Source organism: Gossypium arboreum, chromosome 7, assembly GCF_025698485.1.
Source record: "Gossypium arboreum isolate Shixiya-1 chromosome 7, ASM2569848v2, whole genome shotgun sequence".
NCBI lineage: Eukaryota > Viridiplantae > Streptophyta > Magnoliopsida > Malvales > Malvaceae > Gossypium > Gossypium arboreum.
In genome coordinates, this window is record NC_069076.1 from 96584036 (window position 1) to 96605327 (window position 21292).

The 21292-nt window shown below is 28.6% G+C and overlaps 1 protein-coding gene and 1 pseudogene across 1 annotated transcript; one reads left to right on the forward strand and one right to left on the reverse strand.

The window, feature by feature from the left end:
* Positions 1-2207: 2207 nt before the first annotated feature.
* Positions 2208-4474, reverse strand: LOC108455757 (probable UDP-arabinopyranose mutase 2). Its single transcript, XM_017754306.2, has 4 exons — positions 4041-4474; positions 3100-3350; positions 2836-3004; positions 2208-2748 (listed from the first exon to the last, which is right to left on the reverse strand). The coding sequence occupies exons 1-4, from the start codon at positions 4356-4358 to the stop codon at positions 2407-2409; spliced, it is 1080 nt and encodes a 359-aa protein (XP_017609795.1). The 5' UTR covers positions 4359-4474; the 3' UTR covers positions 2208-2406.
* An 11205-nt stretch (positions 4475-15679) lies between these two features.
* On the forward strand, positions 15680-18543 carry LOC108465906 (COBRA-like protein 4; annotated as a pseudogene).
* Positions 18544-21292: the final 2749 nt, after the last annotated feature.

Below are 21292 nucleotides of genomic sequence, written 5' to 3' on the forward strand. Positions count from 1 at the left end.
CATATTTAAAAAAATAAATTTTTTTTTTTATAATAATCTATTCCTATTTAAAATCGTCGAATCACTTAATACTATAGTGAAGAGATTTGGAGAGGCCTAAAAGCATTACCAAAAGGCCATACGATTGCTAAATTAGTATTAGCATTACCAAAAGACTTTAGTTTCAGTAATTTGTAGCGTTAGGCTTGGGTGTTAACGCTAACAAAGGCCTAAATCAACTCTAACAAGCATACCAAGAGAGCACACAAACAACACTTTGAGAGTTGAGAAATTTCTTGGAAGTGTTATTGCTGAAAAGGCTTGTTTATCTCTGTTTATGTACGAATGAGGGAGGGTGCCTTCTGTTATATAAGTTAATGCCCTTTGATCTTACTACTAGGATTTGATACATCTGACGGTTAAGCTTACGTCATTAGAATTTTATTTATATTCTATACAAGTTTATACATGGTTAGAATATTTTAGAGTTTTCAAAATGTTCTACTTGATTCCACAAGACTTAGGTCTCTTTCTTAAATTTCTAAACTTTTTAATCTTTCAAACTCTTTTAATATGTTCTAGAATTATTTATCATGATCTGAATATATTTAAGATTTTTTTCTTTTAAGAGTGTAAATTTTAAAATATTGATAAGACATGGGACTAGTAAAGTCTATGCATAATGAATCTGATATTAGTATTGGATTGGAGTATGTAACCATTATTGTTATATTTAACTTTTAAATGATTTTTATATTTTTAGAAACTTATATTTCATAAATGATATTTCATATATATATAAATAAATATGTATATAAGGGTAGTCGAAGGAAATCTTCAAATTATAGCTTAGATTCTAAACTATTACTCGATTTTCAAATGATGTAATTCAATCATTAAAATATTAATATAATATTAATCAATTTTTTAATCAACCAAATCCATTTTCAAAACTATAGAATACTTAGTTTCTAAAGAGATTTTCAAAACAACTTATATTTTGACCATTAAAAGACAATTTATAAAATTTTAATAATATTAAGACAATTTAAATATGATGTTTGAAAGAAAATTTTATAGTTAGAAATTAAAATAAATCCGTGTATTAAACTAATGATTAGGATATTTACCGCTCTAAATATGATTTGATCATGTTGTTGTTAAAATTTTATATTCTTCTTATAATTTAAAAAAATCAAAATTTAAATATATAGAAGGCAATTAACTTAATATAACAAAAACATCTTAAAAGAAAAAAAAAGAACTCGAGTACGATAAATCACCGAACTTTTAGTTAATAAAAGAGAGTAGAAATTGGTTGGGTGTAACATGATTGATTGTCCAATGTCAAAATCAAGCAGGTGGTGGGGCACTGCACTTCACTAATGGAAACAATAGAGAGCAGAACATCAACGATGACGACACAGGGCATGAGCTTGTTTGTGGAACACTTCCAAGATTGTGCTGCTGGTGGTGGTGACGGTGGACCCACACTTTTCTCTTTTTGTTGAAAGCTTATTATTATAAACATCATCGGGGATTTTTATTTTACATACAAAATTATGTCTGTGTTTGGAAATTTCGTAGCCAATATTTACACTTCCTATTCCTACGGGTAAGAAAGAGTTCGAAAAATCTTATCGCAACACCTAAATCAATGCCCAACATTTTTGTGGTCGAGAGTTCGATAAGTGATATTTTTTGGGTAAATTCAGCCTCTAAACTCCTCTTGAAGAATTGCGTCAACATGGACTATCCAATGAGACGCGTCAATGATAACCCAACAATAGCTGAATTTGACGTCTCCATTGGGTTTCCATCTGCTCACCAAAATGTTTTATATATATATTTAGAATGATCATCAAATTAAAATAGTTAAATTTATTACTTCTGTTAATTTAGACCCATCATTTTACATTCCATTATAAAATAAATAATTATAATCACGAGAGTTAAATAAGATAACAAAAAACTTTCCTATAATCAATAATTGAAGATTCAATCCTTACCTTAAATATGAAACAAATTTAAAATTCGTAACCAACATCCATGGAGTCTACAGAATTTAAATAATCAAATTCGAATTCAAATACTTATTTATCCCTTTAAAATTCAAACATTTGAATTAGAAAAAAGATGCCCAAAGGAATAAAGGCATAAAAGCTTTACCCTTTCTTCAACATTCAGACCAAAAAGAAAATATTCAAACATAAAACCAACAAAAGAGATTTTAATTAATTGAAATGCAATAATCTGAATTAAGAACTGTAGAAGCTAACTCTCAAAGTCTAATACAATACATAAAACCATAAATTTCTTATTGTTCATCTAAGCTCAGTAAATATGATAAAATATAACTATGAGATATGTAGTAACATATATAAATGTATCTCCCTCCAACCTGCAAAATAACACAATGATGTGTTTTCACTTGGAAGCACCATTAGGAATCTTGGCGGATATATTGCCCGATGGGTTCAGTTCATCCCAAGCTTCAATCCATGTCACCATAGCATCCGCCAGCTTATTGAAGTAGTCATCGACCTTGCCGAGTTTCGCCTTCACTTGCTTGGAGATCTCGATGTAGCATTTCTGTACGGTGGTGCAGTCCTTTGGAAGGGCAACGGATTGGAAGAAAGGAATCAACTCTTCTTGCCAGTAAATTCCTTTGTATTCTTTCTTAAGGTTCACAAACGGGTTGCTCGCTTTGCTGTGCCAAATGTAGGGAAGTCCGGTCTTCACTCCCCATCCGAGGTGATCACAAATAACCTGGTATTCGAACAATGCAGTTTAATCATAAGCTTATAGGGGAGAAAAGATTGAGTAGACGCTAGCGTGAAAGATAAGATAAGATACCTTGGTGCACCAGCCAGCCCACATATCATCGTATCGTCCAATTGGTTGACCATCTCCCATGAGTCCAAAGTACATTGCAGGGCCGATCAATTCTCGGTTAAATGCCAGATTCATTCCGCACATGGGGAACAAGGTTCCCTTCGGAATCGTCATTATAGCGTCAACATACCTGATATGGAATTCAACATATGATTTAGATTTCATTCAAATGAGTAGACATATATGTAGCACACAATGTGGAGGATTATACTTGTATATATATACCTGGTGTTCCTCTCGAGTGGCTTGACAAGCTGCGTGGGAGCATCATAATCCGGGATGTTGAGCCAGAGACCGTGTGAGACGGCAGTGGGAACACCCTCACGGAGACTGAAAGGGTAGCCACGAACGAAGTCAGCACCGGATCGGTATGGGTCATAAAGAGTGTTAAAGAAAAATGGAGTGGATGGACTCAGTAGGTTCTGTATGTGCTGTTCCAATGCATTGATGTCTTTGCCAGATGGATCTTTAGCAACCTGCAAAACCGGAACCCCTCAAACTTCCGATTTTCGTATATTGCCGATGTATTGAATATAAACTACCAGACATTTGATTCTCAGATCTCATGAAAATGCATCAAAATACAGCTAAATCTAAACCACGTTCTAAAATGTAAGGTCTAAAATCATCTCCAAAGCAATTAGACACACATAATATGCATCTAAAAATCGACCAACATTTCAAGATTTACAAATCAAACATGAAAGACAATAAAAAAGAAGAAAACACTATGTTTCATAACATTATTAGGAAAGGCTGCTAAGGCTTATATTTCATTGGTAAATGACTAAATTTGGGACAAACCAAAGCAGGAATTGAGTTGAAAACATACCATGGAACACAGATCAAAAGATGTTATGTAATTGCAGATCCAAATAGCAAATAAAGGATAGGAAACTACATTAAAGAAAACAGCTTTTTAAAGTAACCAAAACAGCAAACAAAATGCAAAATTCCCAAATCAAAGTCAAGATCTAAACATCCATACATCAAGATCCGAAACTTAAAACCAAAAGTAAAACAGTATTAAAAAAGTTGGATCAAACCCAGATCTTTAAAATGAAGACTGTTTTCGGAGAAACCCACCAAAACCCAAAATTCAAAAACAAAAAATAGAAGAGGGAAGAGGGAAGAGGGAAGAGGGAAGAGACGACGGTTGAGCTTACAAAGCAGTCATCATCAATGGTATAGATGTATTTCTTCTTGGAAACCATGTACCCAAAGCACCTACAAGCAGAATCCTTGAAAGAGATACAAGAAGCCTTAGGACCCAAAATCCTGTTGATGTCGTTCCTATTGTAAAGCTCATAATCGAAGCCTTCAGGGACCTTGATGGTCTTGGTAGGATCACCATCTTGAACAATGATGAGATGGTAAGGCTGGAAAAAGGGTCTCCACATCTCCAAAAAGTCCAAGTTCCTAATCGTGGGAATCACGATGTCGAGCTCATCTTTCAACAGAGGAGTTGGAGAGACGGTCGCCATTGGAGAAAAACTTGGGACTTTTCAGAGCAAAGCAGGGAGAGGGGATGGAAGGTCGAGTGTGAGAGGGGAGGAAAGGGGGGAAATGGGGGGTTTGTATAGGGGAGGAAAGAGCATGAGTGGCACGTGCAAAGTAAATGAGGTGGCGTTTTAATTGGAAAGTATGGAAAACAGCTCCACTAGATTCATTGTGTCATGTTCTTTTGGGGAAGTTATTTAATTTGCATAAAAAAATCTGGATTTTAAATCCTTTCTATATTTGATGAAAAATTCGTTTAATAAATTAAATTATAAATTTCATTATTTTTAATTAATGAGTTCAAACTACACCATTATTTTTTCATTAATTTTCAATATACGTGTATTTACTATTCAAAAATTAATTTTTGTAGCATTTGAATGATAATAATATTTTTTTAGAGACGAATGATGATAATAATTGCATTAGATATTAATGGACAAAAAATAATAGAGAGTGTGTTAACCTTTAATGTAAGTTTGTTTGAAATTACATAATTTATTAGGATTAAAATTATAAAGAATACATTTGAATAACCATAATCAAAATTAATCTTTATAAATTATGATCAAATTGGTAACTAAAATATATCTAGATCTATACTAGAATAAATCTTTATAAGGTTCATATGTGGTAGAACATAAATTAAAATAAATATAGTTTAAGAACTTGCATATGATTTACAGAGCGAGCACCCAAAACTTGTTTGTCATTTATATTACTTTTTTAACAATCCTTTTATTTACAAAATTTAAATTAATTTAAGCTCACAAAAAGTATAGATTATGACGACAAAGATGAAGAAAATAAAGCTCTAATTAGTTTTTTTCTTGATTTGATGCTTGAATATATATATATATATATATATTTTTGGTTGTAATGTTCATAAGGTGCTTATAAATCAAGGAATTTATTTATAGTCATTTGGAGTCGTTGGAATCAAAATATAATCATTACAATGTGAAAAATCGTGTTGAAAAGTGTCTTGCAACCTATAGTATCGATACTTCTAAAGGAGGTATTGATACCTTTAAGAAATATAGGTGTTAGTAGTTGTTATTGTTAGTGTTAGATTTACCTGCCAGATACAAAGTCAAATTGCAACTTGGGACATAGTTGTTAGTATGACAAAACTTGCATTATTTGTTGGCATTTTTGGCCAACGAATCTTAATTATCTATTTGCATATTTTTGAAAATTTTGAACAGTAAATCACGATATTATAATTGGAAAAGAGATTGGATCAAACAAATTGGATCAAACAATGTTAGTTTTCAAGAATCCTGGTGTCATCTATTTACTATATATATTGATATATGCAATTGCAAGAAGATGTGAGCTGACTTTGTTGGTGTATTTTGATCTAATTATTGTGATTACTTTTGTGCATCTTCTTAAGGAATATTGTGAAGTACACTTTATGGTTTACTAGAGGAATAATTTAGTTAAGGAAGTACAACTTAAAGAAGTTTAGTGTAATTATCTTTCCACGAATAAAGAAATATATGATCAAGAAAAATTCAAAAAATATATCTCAAGATCATCTTTTGCCTCAATGGTGTTTGATATGGATGAAATCCTTGTAATTAAATTAGATCACACTAGTTGGATTGATTTGGGCTACAAAGATCTGTATATTGAATACTTGTATTTTTGTTTATGGTATGAATTTAGAGAGAATTCAATTTGTTCATTGTAACATTAGTGAATTGTGTAACTATACTTTCACTAAGGAAAGTCATAATGGGAGAGTGATCCTAGTTGAATATATATGAGCGGAGATGCAACTTGACGAGTGAATTAAACTTAAATCATATAATTTACTATTAATTCATAGTGGATATCTCTCTAGATAAGATGACTTTTCAATGTCCACCTATATTTTCCTTATAATGGTCACTTGGATCAATTGCAACTAGATGTATATCTGGTGTGCAAAATTTAATAATTTTTCTATTATACACTTAAGTACCGATACCATGAAGCAAGGTATCAATTTTTTCCCTTCTAGAGTTGACTGTGACTATTGCTTTCTCAATATATTGATATTTTGAATAATGTTTCAATATTTAAACCCTTGGCATTGATATTTAGTCATTAAATTGCTTTAAAATAATCTTAAACACTTTAAATTGATGAATCCAAAAATTTTAAAATAAGATAAAATATATTAAAACATATTTTAAGCATTTTAAAATCTTGAAAATGCTTAGTGAGATGTAAAAAATCATAAAATAGTTGAAGTTGTAAATATGGAAAATATATTTTAAATGTTATTATATTAAAAAAAATCAAAAGTAGTAAATAAGTACCACATTCGGTACAAATTAGGATTGTTAAATGTTTTTGGCACAATTTCTTTATGACATTAAATGCCACTTGATTATTTTTGGCCATTCGTTTGCCCATCCTAATTTCATAGTCTATGGTAATTCGAGGTGTTAGATGTTGGTAGAGAGGTAAACTTGAATTTTTGGGTTTAATATGTGTTTAAAAGTATTTAATTGGTATTTAAATTTTTTATTTAATTAGGTAATGTGAAGTTGTATTTCATTACTCAAGTTGTATTTTTTTATTTAATTAGGTAATGTGAAGTTGTATTTAAATTTTAGCGTGATATAATTTTTGAAAATTGTTCTAATAAATAAAATAAAATAAACAAGCGATGAAGGAAAAACGATAGTGACGTGTCTGAAGGATGCTTCGCACGCGCGGGTGGGTGACGCATTTCAAATTTTAAAGTCACCGTTGGCTTTAGTAATTGTACCCGACGTGTGTCTAGCGATTAGGCCAACGAAGCACACGTGGCACATCTGTACACGAAGGTCAACAGTTTTATCTTTTTGGTTCATCATTGCTGTCGGTTGCTTTCGTATTCCCAAAACCAAATAAAAATTGCAATTAAACGTTACTTTTGCGTTTCACTATCATAACATAAAAAATACAAATATATTGTTATAAAAAACTTTTTGGGTACGTCAAAATTATATAAAAATAAATATTCATCATTTTAATAGGGAATATATTTATAATTTTAAAATTTAGTTAAACTTTTATTATTTCTAGAGGTTAAAATATAATTTTTTTATTATTAATTTAAAATTTTATAAATTATAAAAGGTCTAAATAGAATATTTTTCATTTTAAGGGCTCGAGCCCAACTCCCTAGCCTGGCCATTGGGTACATCATATTAATATATCTTTTTACTTTTAATGAGATTTTCATTTTATATCAAGTTTAATACATAATTTAGCACTTAAGTTTGACATCTTCTTTTAATATTCATATTATATTTTGTCTAATGTGGGAAGCTGTATTTGATAAAAGTTATAAATTTTAGCATTTAAAAATAAAAATGTTACTTTTTAATGTTTAATTGATTTTAAAGTTGATTTAATGAAAATTCATAATTAGCTACTAATTTAGCAATTAACTTTTATCAAATCAACTGTAAAACTTGAATTAAATCACAAACTAAACTAAGCATAAATTCATAGTTAACACAATTTATTCTAGGGTAAATTGTAATAGAGATCACCCAACTATGTTTCTTTTCTTTTTAGTCTCCCAATTATGCAAAGTTATAAAATATTAAAACCTACTTTGTAATATATGGTGTAATTGGTTTGTATATATATTAAAAGCTACATGTGAATGATCATTTTGGTGTACTTATTTAGAATGGCGGAATGGATTGGTAATGGTTGATATTAGGTAGCTATTTTATCTAAGTTTGGTGATTGAGTAGTGACATATTAGCCTTGTTTTGATGGATTTTATTAGTATGAATTGAGGTGCTTTCAAATGGCAATTGATTGAACTTTTTGGATGTATATTTTGTGGTACCAATGAGGGTACATTGATTGAATGATGGAAATGTGTTGTGTATATGATGATTTTAGCATGTTTTGGTATTGTTGAAGTGTGTTTAAGGCCTTTGAGTGTGTATGGAATTGGTGTAGCTTATTGGACAAGATTTGATCTTAAAATGGCTTGTTTTAGGACTTAATTATAGAGCACACAACTTGAGACACAGGCTATCACATAATCGTGTGACACACACGGTCTGACTACACGGCTATGTGTCATTTTTTTTTAAGTGCAGGTTATACACAATATGCGATATGGCCGTGTGACCCAAGTTAGTGAATTACTCGGTCTAGCACACGACCTGCAACACGATTGTATGACATAAGTTAGTAAGCTACAAAATTTGAGACACGGGCCGAGACATGGCCCTGTGTGTAATCACCTGAATTTTCAGTGGTGTCGGAACAGTGATACGAGATCACTAAATTCGAAAAATGAGTAGAAAATATTATTAATTTAGTGAGTATAAGTTAAATGTGAAGTTAGGAAAATTTTTGAAATAGTGAATAGTGTACTAGAAATAAATATTAAAATAATTAGAATCGAAAACGAGGTATCAAGACCTTGGAAATTTTAAACCGAGCCATAAATATTTTTATAAATATTTATGGAGTGTTAATAAGTTAGTATTAAAGTTTTGTCAAGAAATTTTAAAGTTCCGATATAGTTAATTGAACAAAAAGGACTAAATTGTAACAAATAATGGCTATGTGTAAATCTCTCTTTACTCTCTCTATTTTCATTTATGTTTTGTTGTCTGTTCAAACTCGTGATTGAACATGTGTTTAGACAGTTGTTTGAATTTGTGGCAAATTGGCTAATTTTTTCAAAGTCTAAGGGTTGGGTTGAAAAGTTTCCATCTCGGCTAATGTTTATCTTGAATAAGGAGGATTTGTAGTGTCCTCATTAGATTATTTTTAAATATCGTTAGGTTTTGAGTAATATTTGTATGCTTTTCACAAACTCCAAAATGATTAGTTTTTATGAATTGTAAAATAGACATGAAGGATACTTTGATTAAAGTAAATAAGAGGATAAACACGCTTCAGTATGTTCAAACCCACATTTTCCTACACTGACAACAATATTAATATCAATTAAATTAAAAGAAAAACCTATCAATTATCAACATTTTCAAGGATAGAGAACAAAATGTTATGCAATGATTTGATTTGAAATGCTGGTGAAACAATAATATGAAGCCTGGCAGCTCATCTTATATCCAAAAGAAGGTTTAGATGAATGAATATATAATAAGCAAATTAATGTTTACACTAATATCATATAAGGACCGAATTATTAGTTTGATATGATTTTTTTGTTCCAACCTGATTTATAAAATTGCATATTATTTTTCATACAATAATTGAAATTAAAATGTTTAAATTTGTCATATTCGCTCCTGTATTTTTAATATCACTATTTCATAGTTTTTAAAATTTAGTAGGTTAGTATTGTTGTATTTTTATTATGCATCTACAAGCCACCGACACCCTTACCATTTTTCTTTTTCAATATAAATTTTAAATGTAACATTAATCAAAATATCATCATTCAATAAATTTATATAACTATTGTTTATACTCTTTTATTTTAAGGAATTTAGTTTTAACATTAAAACTCTTTTATTAAAAATATTTTTATTATTACATGGTTATTAGGTGAATTTTTTTAATTTCAAAATACCTCACCAATGATTTAACATTAAAATTTTTATCGATGTTAATAGTTAAATTTAAAATTTGAAATCGAAAAATAGAATGACTAAATTCTTAGAAATAGAAATAGAAAAACTAAATCTAAAAAGTTCGAAAAATATAAACTTTTTCATCGGATAAAAAATAAAATAATATTGCATCATTGAATATAAATGCATGTTTTGGGGGTAAAAGTAATGTAGAAGTCCTTATACAAGGAGTTTAATTACATTTTACCCCATTTATTAAACAAATTAGTTCATGTACGGTAGATGAAAGAGCAAAGTAGTACTTCTGCTAAAAGTTCCATTCATTTCTCTTGTTAAAAATTAATTCTTAAATATCAAAATGAAATACACGTGACATATTTTACATAACTATAAAGGATTCCAAAGCAATAAGTTTTGAAGTAATAATCAACAAAAAATAATGAAATGATTCCTTTCCGTGTATATTCTAAAACACATGAATCTATAAATATATGTATGTTATAAGGTTATAAAGTAGTGACGGAGTTAGAAATTTTTTTTTATGGGCCGAAATTAAATTGTATATTTTTACAATAATAAAAATATAATTTCATTATTTTAATAGATTATATTTTATAATTTTAAATAATTATATCAAATTTTATTATTTTGTAAGACATAGTATAATTTTATTATTATTAATTTAAAATTTTATAAATTATAAAAAATCTAAATAAAAACTTTTTTATTTTAGAGGGACCGAGTATCCTACCTATCGCCTCTTGGCTCCGCCATGGTTATGACGGTTACTTTACAACACTCTCAGATCCCAATATTAGTGGCACCCCAAACTCCTAATTTATTATTGTCTTCACCGACAATATCACACTATATATTATATTAGTTCTCTAGCCGTGCGACACATTGCATTATTCCATGTATTAACTCAATTATATTAGGTGAGTTATTACAAATTTGTATTAATTATTTTAAAATTTACCATTATTTTGTTTTTAAAAATAAATTATAAAAATTGATTTTTACAAACGTGATCATTTTAATTAGTATTAAGTTAAACAACAACATATATACATATATAATAAAAAAATATATATAATTAAACCAATTATTTATATTAATCCTACATTTCAAAGTTTAAATATGTGATCCAACATCTGAATTTAATGTTCTACCAGGGCGAAGTCAAGGGGCTGGCATGGCCCTAGTCCCTTAAAATTATTTTTTAGGTACTTAATTTTTTTTAAAAATTTTAAATTAATAAAAGTAAAATTATACTTTGGTCCCCTTAAAATTAACAAATTTTGATTTAATCATTTACAAATTATAAATATATAGAACTATAAAAATTTAAAATTTCATTCGACCCCCCTTAAAAAAATTTTCTGGCTTCGCCCCTACATTCAACCTTTATTTTCTACCCTACAAGTTCTTCAAATTATTAATAGAAGATTATGTTTTGAATGGTTACCCGCCCTCCAACATTTTAAATGAAAAACAATTAACTTTTTTTCAATTATTTTTTGCCCTCGATTGAGTTCCTGAATTAATAAAATTGATCTAACAAACCCATGACCGTTAATAGACGCCATGTCATTACTGATTTCTAATGTGACAATGCCACATCACCAAAAAAAATCAAAAAAATTAAAAAAATATTTTAAAATTAATTTTAAAATACTTACACAATGAATCTGGACAGAATATTGTCTAGGTTTATTTAAATTTGGACATTCATTTTCCAGATGCATTATGAAATTATAAAAACATAAAAAGTTATACAAAATATATAAAAAATTATGAATTAATTAAAAATCATAAAATTTTATAAAATCTATAAAAATAATTTATTATTTTTATATTTTAAATAAAAAAATAAATATCAACAACTTATATCATAACATCAAGATTAACAATTTTTTGTTATATTTTTGCCTCAATATTTTTAATTTGCACAAGTTATATTAGTCAAATAATTTAATCAAAATGTGGAAAATAGTTTTATAAATTTTATAAGAAATAATTTATTTTTTGTAACATTTTATGGTTTTAAATTAATTTTAATATATTTTACAAATGATTTTTAATAATTTTATGGTTTTAATAATTTTTTAGAAGTTTTATAAATTTTATGGTTTTAATTAATTTTTTAAAATTTTAGTAAATTTTAATGATTCTTTTTATAATTTTTATATTTTTATGATTCTAGAAGGAATTTAGACACACGGATGTCGAAATTCAAATGACTTTGGATAACTATTTATCAAGATTTATTGTGTACTTATTTGAAAAATAATTTAAATTTTTTTGTTGATGTAGCACTACCACATTAACATTTGATGTTGACGTGACATTAATTAATGGTTATGTTAGTGTTGCTATTAAATACTAACTGTTAATGTCAGTTAAAGGGCCTATTTAGCCAATTTTATTAGTTCAAGGCTCAATTAAGTACGAAAAATTTAAAAGAATTTAATTAATTTTTTTTTAAAAAAAGCTCGAAGACTTATTTTACCAGTTAGGTTAAATGACATTTTGAATGAAATCTTGATATATTGAGTTTTGGACAAATTAGCAAATATTTAGGAATTTTCCACTTTTGAAGTATCTTTGTTTATAAAGTTTCCTAAGTTGGTAGCTACTATTTTAGTTATTTAGACAGCTATTGTAATAGTAAGATAAATAATTACTTGGATTGTAATGTGATTAAAAGTTGAAAGTGTCCACGTTGAATGGAATTAAGGCCTCATTTTGCATTTTTTCGTACAGATGTTTATGGTTGGGTGGAGGTTAAACATGTATAAATTATAAATTTTGTTTAAATTTATTTATATTTGTAAATGACTAAATCAAAATAATTTTAGGCCTATAATATTATTTTTTGAAAATTTTAAAATATTAAAATGATTTTTAATTTAATATTTTTATATATTTTTATTTATTAAAATTTTATATATAAACATCTTAACTTTTTTTAATATTTATATTATAGTAGTAAATATTACTATAAGTTTAATTTTATGTTTTATAAATTATATAATATACTATAAACATAGAAAATTGGTCGATCATTGAGTGTTTAAACTTATGCTCAAATCATATTTTAAATAGGTCTATTTTTTGCTCAATCCCATTTTTCGAGCCTAATTTTAAGCAACATATGAACTTGAGCAAATAGCTCAACTCATTAACAGATCTATTCAAAAGTAATTTTCAACCTAAAAAAATAATACTAAATACTTGGCTTTTATAGTTAAAAGTGTATGTTTTCTTAAAAAGAACCCTAAAAAAATGGAACCAAATCAAGCGGATATACATATTAGTTTTCTTTCTACTCTTCTCCATAGGTAAATTCAAATGCTGAATACCATATATATGGTATTATCTCTTATAATAAATGAAATCATTTTATATATTCATAATTTTGTTTTTTATATTTATTATAAATCTATGTCACTTGCTTTAATTATAAATCTTAAACTACACAATATAAAGGCCCAAGTCTAAAATAAAAAAAAAATGTCAGCCTGCAAATCATTCACCAAATAACAAAACCTCAACTCCTATTTATTATATTTTTTTCCTTTGCAAAATAGCACTCATTTTTATTATTATAAATCTTTAAGTATGAAAAATTGTCATATATTAGGTAAATATATTTCATTATTTTAATTAATGATGTTTTAAAAATGGAATGTCCATGTATCTTTTATAATATATATAAAAATCAAAACTAACTTCTGCAAATGTTTTATTATATTGTTTATTCGTTAACTTCAAACTTATTTTACCAATTAACTTACTTAATATTTTCACCAATGCTATACTACTATATTAATAAATTAATTATTTTACTAATCTCTTCCATATATCTAATATTATTGTAATAAAATATTTACAATAAAGATAAATTCGATTGATGTTTTAAAAATTAGAAAGTCAAATTTCGACATGTTCAGCGGAATGCAATAAAATTATTGATTACATAACTAAGACAGATAGAGGTGTAATTGAGCAGCTAATTATCTTGAAAGATCCTCTATATTATGTAATATGCTAACTTAGAAAAATATCTTAGATAGTATGATAATTTCCATTAGGACTCATGCTTATATTCAACCAAAAAAAATTTACAATATCAATTTTTTTAAAGAAAATCCAACATGCATATTTATTGCATTATAGAAACGGCCAAAATACATTAGAGTGAGTCCCGGGCTACTCAACAACAAAAGAGCAAGAATACTCCCATTTCAGATTATCCCCCACCCTTTGCATGCCTAGAAAAGAATCACTTCAGATTTCTGATCGTCCATTGAATCGCTCTAAATCTCGAGCATTCTGGTAACTGTTAATTTTGATTTCGATATTACTAGTCATTCTTCAACAAAATCAAGGTTCTCGATTGGGTCTATGCGTGGATTGTTTATCCAATTCCACCGTCTCATGCACTAATTTATATAATGAATTTAAAATATTATACTAATCTATACAAGTAAAGTTAGGAGGTTGACAAGTGTTCTATAGTTGTATAGTAAAATATTAAATAAAAAATTATATAATAATTTTTAATATTATTTATGAAATAAAAAATACATTATCAATATACCAAATTCTAATCCTTAATACAATACATTTAAGTAAATGAGTACGACATATGTAAAAACTAGTATATTATATATCACATTCTTAAGTTTTAAATGTGTTTACATTATATAAATTTGATATGTGACAACGAAAGAAATAAAGCATTTGTAGATGGGAAATTTAAAAAAAAAACCTCTGTATTTTTATATAATTTTAATGGTGTTCTATAAGTTATATTTTCATAATAAATCATTTAAAATTGTTTATATTCAATAATTCAACTTACAATTTTAAAGAATAAGTCGCTGGAAATTTTAAAATAATTTAAAAAAGAATTTATACTAACACCTCTTTCAAATCTTGTAAATCATATCTTCATCAATCGAGGCACTTTCATTTGTGAACCATACATGACTTACTGCGAAGATTAGAAACAAAATTTCGACATGGAAACAATATTTTTAATTGTTAGAAGTCTAGTTGGACTACTTGGTGGAGGAGATGAATGGTGAAAAAGATGATTGATACATTCATAAATAGACAAACACTAACAACAAAAATATGGATTCTAAATTGAAAAGGAGCCGCCTAAAAGAATATTATATAGGAATTGAATTATTGAATATGGTATATCTTTTGACTTTTAATATCTACTTATAACTTATTTTTCTTTTATGCCGCATTTGAAAATTTAGATTAGATTTTATTTATTATATAAATCATTGAGTTGACATTCAATATAATATATTTGTCAATTTCAAAAATACTTTAAGAAATTTCAATTTATTATTATATCTAATGAATAAGAAATTGTTATAAATATTACATTTCTATAGTTAAATTTTAAAATTTTCAGAACCCTGATTTGAAATTTTATTTTGATTTTGACATAGCAAACTTGAAAGCATAAATGATTGTCTTGTAATATTAAAATTTTTATACTAAATAGTAATTCTAAACAGATCAAGTAAGCCCAAATCCCTTATCCAAGACTTAAGCTTATATAGTAATTCTACTTTCATCCCTCACTAAGATAATGGAGAAGAGGACAGGAGAATCTAAGAAGACAGTAGCCAACAAAATTTGAGAAGCTAACATTTGCATAAATGCATGCTCATCACCAAGCAAAGGCCTCACACTCAAGCATGCATTTTCAAAGATTTATTTTTGTATTTTCTTTCACCATGATGTCTAGTTTGGCAGCTTATGATTTACTGGACCCTAATGGGAGCATCAATATTATTTGGGATATCATGTCTTGGAAACCAGATGGGTATTTGGTGAGTTTCATCTCATTTTTTGCTTTATTTCTTTTTCTCTCACCATTTCTCATTAATAACAATTAGAAGTCTAGAACCCTAATAACAAACCCAATGAACAGGACCATTTTTGCTTTAAATTTGGCTGCCTTATTATATTTACCATAAGCTGATTTTAGTTTAATTGATTTAACATAATTATTTTTAAGAGGTCATCAATGATAAGTTTGAGAGTTGTGTTGGAGTAGTTTTAGATGAAATATTAGGAGATATGTCAAAACTTATTTAAAACAATGGTTGAAACTTTCATCTGACAACATGAGTTCAAATCCTATTATCCCTCTCTTATTATAGAAAATAATTTATTTAGGATTTTTTAAATTTTTAATTTGCAAAGTTTTACCATATGCATAGGCATAGAGAAAGGACAAACTGAGCTCACAAACCCAAAACCTCAAATTATGTTTCTTACTTTTTATTTCAATAATTTTTATATATTTATACTTAAAATATTAATTTTTCTCTTATAAATTTATAATTTATTATTTTTAACTCAACCCTGAAATATAAAATTTTCTGACTACATCCTTCAATATATGTATATGCTCTAGTTAGTAGATTTTTAAAATAAATTATGCTTAAGTTTTGGCGTGAGATTGTACGGGTGAAAATAAAGGTTGAGTGGGAAAGACAGGGCATACGAAAATAAATATTGTACCAGGAAAATCCTCACTAAATACTGATTCAAATTCTACCATGCATTTACCTCATTTCTCAGGCAACAGTGAGAATAAGCAACCTACAAATGTATCGACAAATAAGGAGCCCTGGTTGGACCATAGGGTGGACATGGGCTAACAAAGAAGTCATCTGGTCAATGGTGGGAGCTCAAGCCATTGACCAAGGAGACTGTTCCAACTTCAAAACCAACATTCCCCACAGTTGCGAAACCAGTCCAGCAATCGTCGATTTGCTCCCAGGAAGTGTCCCTCAAAGCCAGCAGTTTCCCAACTGTTGCAAGGGTGGCGTGCTCGGTTCTTGGGGACAACGAGACAAGGCAGCGACGGTGTCGTGGTTTCAAGTTAGTGTAGGGCATTCAGGTACGTCGAGGAAAACGGTGAAAGTGCCAAAGGGTTTTTATTTGCTTGGTCCGGGAGCTGGATATGCATGCAGTTCAGCCGTTGTTGTTCCACCGTCTGTTTTCTTATCAGCTGATGGGCGGCGAAAAACTCGAGCAATGAGTGAGTTGGGTTTTACTCTTAGTCATGTGTGTGCCATTTATGCTTTAAAATTTCATTCTGAGATAGTGTTGTAATTCTCTTCTAACGTATTTTCCAATCAATATTTGCAGTGACATGGACAGTCACATGTACATATTCACCGACGCTTGCTTCCAAGAATCCCAATTGTTGTGTCTCATTATCTTCATTTTATAACCCTATGATCACACCATGCTCAACCTGTGCTTGTGGTTGCAAAGATAAACATAATTGCTCAACCAGCTATGATAATCAGAGGTAAAAAAAAAAAAAAAATCTCTCCAATACCTCTCAATTTTGATATTAAATAAATTGATTTCTTTAAAAAAAAATTAAATCGTCAATTTCAAAAGCTATCAATTAAGGACAATTAGTCTCCACGTTAATGTTTTCTATCAATCATATGAAATTTATACATTTTGTTAATGTGGTCCCGGTTTAACAAATTTAGCATGTAATATTTGTGTAAATGTGTAAATATTGAGGCTAAATTTGTTGAATTGTTTAGAAACAAGATGAAATTGGTAAAATATGTAAACATTAAGAGCTAAATTTATTGTTATACTAATCAAAATTATGTACAGTTGACAAAAGACATTAACACCTTGACTAATTGTCCTTAGTTGCTCACTTTCAAAATTGATATGATTAAATTACTCTAATTTTTTGAGAGGGATTAATTTACTCAATTTAAAAGTCGAAAAGAAGCGCAGAGATTTTTCACCATTAATCAGCGTGTTTCAACCTAGACAATTTGATATTTTCTTAATAATTTGATACTTTAATTTAAACTATAAAAGTAGTTAATAATTAAAAGAAAGCATTTGCAGGAGAGATTCTGAAATATCAACTCTTTTGAAACCAAACTTGGTGATGGATGGCGAAACTCAGCTGCTGCAATAAACGCAACACATTTGCCCAATTCAAGTGCATTGGCATTTTAAGGTGAATTACAAGAAGCATTGGCGAGTGAAGATCAGCATCACCAACTTCAATTACTGGTTGAATTACTCGCATTGGAATCTTGTTGTTCAACATCCAAATCTCAACAATGTCACTCATGTTAATAACTTCACTTACAAGCTACTCCCTTACCATTCCACGAGTAAGTTAATTTAATCACACAGTATCGGATATAGATATATGCTTCACGCAAAAATATGTTGGCTTGCAGGTGATACCGGTGTGTTTTATGGTGTGAAAGAAGGCAATGAACTACTGATGGAAGCTGGAAATGTTCAATCAGAGATGATTTTTGGGAAAGATGAAAAGGAATTTACACTGGATCAAGGATGGGTTTTTCCTCGAAAAGTTTATTTCAATGGCGATGAATGCCTTATGCCTCCTCCTAATTCTTACCCATTTTTGCCAAAATCTCCCAATCCAATTCATCCTTTATTGTTTGCTGCTGCTTTGCTTTTGATCTTGCTAGCCTTTTGTTCTTTTTGGTGTAATTCGAAAATTGAATCCCAGAAAACCCAAAGAAAAGGGCCCCAACTGCTAAGATGAAGAACCCAATATATAAAAACTTTGTTTTATTATTATTATTTTTTTGGTAAGCCTCATAAATTTTATTCATAATCCCAAAAAGATTGATGCAATGCAGAAAACCATACTGTTATCCGTACATAAAGTAAAAACTACAGCCGAAGATAAATAACAAAACAGAGGTTATGAACTCATTAATTGCCAAGAACCTCTGCCATAATCCCATCATAACGATTCCTTTGGGTAAAGACTTAAAATCTCAAACGACTTTACAGGATAGGGGTACCAGTGCCTTAGAGCATACATATAGGCACCCAAGAGAGATGTCAATTCCTTTTTCCTAAACAAAAACTTTGTTTCACTACTGACCTCAGTGGATAACGGTACCCATTGAATAGGAATCGGTATTTAAGTTGTGATATTGATACCACAAACCGAAGTATTAATACAAGATTCTGTCCAAAACTTGATTTGGTCGCTGATTTGCAAAAATATCAGTACCCGTACTATAGGTACAAGCATCTTAATTAAGTTATTGTCGTAGCAAGAAATTCTAATCTAATGACTTATAATTCATTCCAAACATATCTAAATCATTTGTAAAGTATTCCAAACAAAATTTGTGTCATAACATTTTTATGCACTTATTAAAAGTCCGTTATATATATGGTTTAGACACTTTTACCTTATCAATATACTCACATTGTTATAGCATATCATTTGTTAATTACCAAGCATACTACTAAATTTATACACTTTGATAATATTTTGAATTCATTATATCTATCCATACTTATAATTTAACCAAATTCAAAATGTTATTAGTTAACTCATTAACCATGCTTAACTTACTAACCAAAATTTAAAACCTTTACATCAACTTATCAATTCTTATGAAACCTAATAGATCCTAAACCACACAATTACCATTTTTATAAGGTAAGATGGTCTTCAAAACTACACTTAACTTCTCTAACTCCAAATTGGGACAAAATGAATTTTTATTTTATTTTTTAAAAATAAAATAATTATTTTATAAAATGAATTAATTTATATAAAATAAATCTCTTTTCATCCACTAAAACTCGAAAAAAAAAAAACTTAACTCTTTTATTTTCTTTCAATGCTTATTACTTCCTCTCAAATTTCTCTTATTCTCTCGTGCTCTCTCTAGAATTTTTACAAGATAAATGATCAATCTTTCAATACTTTCAAGTGGTTCTCTCTAATTTGATGATTCTTCTTCTTTTCTTTTTAAGTTTTATTACTTAATCTCTATAATATTAGGATTGTGGCTTTTCTTATGATAAATTAAGATTTTTACCCAAGATTATTTTTGTTTATTGAATAATTTTGGGATATTAATTTTATATGAGATTACTAATATCTTGATTTGGTAAAAATTTAGAGGTTGATTAATACAAATCTTTTAAGAAATTCGGATTGATTTGTATTTATATAATCTTGAATTTCTTAAATATTGGTTAGAAATTTAGTATTCTTATTTAGAAATTATTATTACTAGTGTGATTATTTTGAATCTTGTGTTAGAAAATTGACATATTACATTTTCATAATACCAAAAATATTTAATTAATTCTTATTTTTTGTGAAAAAGAATACTAATGATATATTGACTTCACAAAATTTTTATGTATTTAAAGTTTAGATTTATTTGTTGTAAATATTTAATATTAACGAAACAATACGAAAAAAGAGTGGGTAGATATAAAACACTTTGAAAAAGGTTGAAAGAGTAAATTTGAATTTAATTACTTTTATAAATATTTTATTTTTAAAATATTAAACCCACAATTTAAATTCCTTTGGAAAGACCCACACTTGCCTTCATTTCACTCAACCACCTTTTTCTTGCCTCTACTAGCTCTAGCTCCTCCTTAACAGCTTTCTCTTCGAAAAACACAAGAAAATACACTTACCAATCAACACTCTCAACAAGGCTGTATCATCAAAACTTGAAAGTAAATGCAACTTCGCCCTGGCGATTCTCACCTTCCACTAGAGGCGAGCAATTAATTTAATCGGTCGATTCGATTGAATTCTTTTTTTCGAACTCAACTGATCAAACCGACTTTAGTTGAGAACAGACTTTGATTTGGTTAGTTTGATCGTTTTTTTGGTTAACCGACCTAGGGTTCTTGCGTTGGTTCTTTGATTTGCCCAGTTCTCATTTTGTGGGCACCCTAGTCCTCAAACCCCAAAGCAAAGGATGGAAAAAAGATAGAAACCCCAAAAGAAAAAAAAATAAAGGAGAAAAGAAAAGAAGACAACAACAAGGGTTTTTCGGGTTCCTCAAAACCAAGCCTTTGTTCGAGTCTAATTCGTCACTTCATTGGGTGGTCAACGATGGTGAAAACCGGTAGCATAGGTAGTAACGATCATTCAGAGTGAGTTCAAGGGAAACGATGCCCAGCTTCAAGGAGTGAGAGAGAAGGCTAACTGATTGGTGGCCTTCCCAATGGGTGATGGTGCCGACGTTGATGGTGGGGCACTGGATGGCGACGGTGGCGCTAAAGAGAAAAATGTTGAGAGTTCAAATGTTTTCTGGAAAAAGAAGAAAATGAGGAATTAAAAAAATATTTTGTATAATGGTAGAAAAATAATGTATATAAAAAATTAGAATTTAAAATACAACGTATTTTTATATATTTTAAAAATAATTATGCATTTTATTTTTTTAGAATTAGGAGATAATATGTAATGTTTAGGGTTAATTTTTTTAAATATGATTAAATTGATACAATGTAAA

What these genes read in the sequence shown, in the direction of transcription:
- LOC108455757 (XM_017754306.2), bottom strand. Translation starts at nt 4,358, where the DNA reads ATGGCGACCGTCTCTCCAACTCCTCTGTTGAAAGATGAGCTCGACATC. An exon ending in CCACTCGAGAGGAACACCAG is followed by an intron (nt 3,005 to 3,099) that starts GTATATATATAC and finishes ATTCCATATCAG; the next exon opens with GTATGTTGACGCTATAATGA. An exon ending in GGGCTGGCTGGTGCACCAAG is followed by an intron (nt 2,749 to 2,835) that starts GTATCTTATCTT and finishes TTCGAATACCAG; the next exon opens with GTTATTTGTGATCACCTCGG.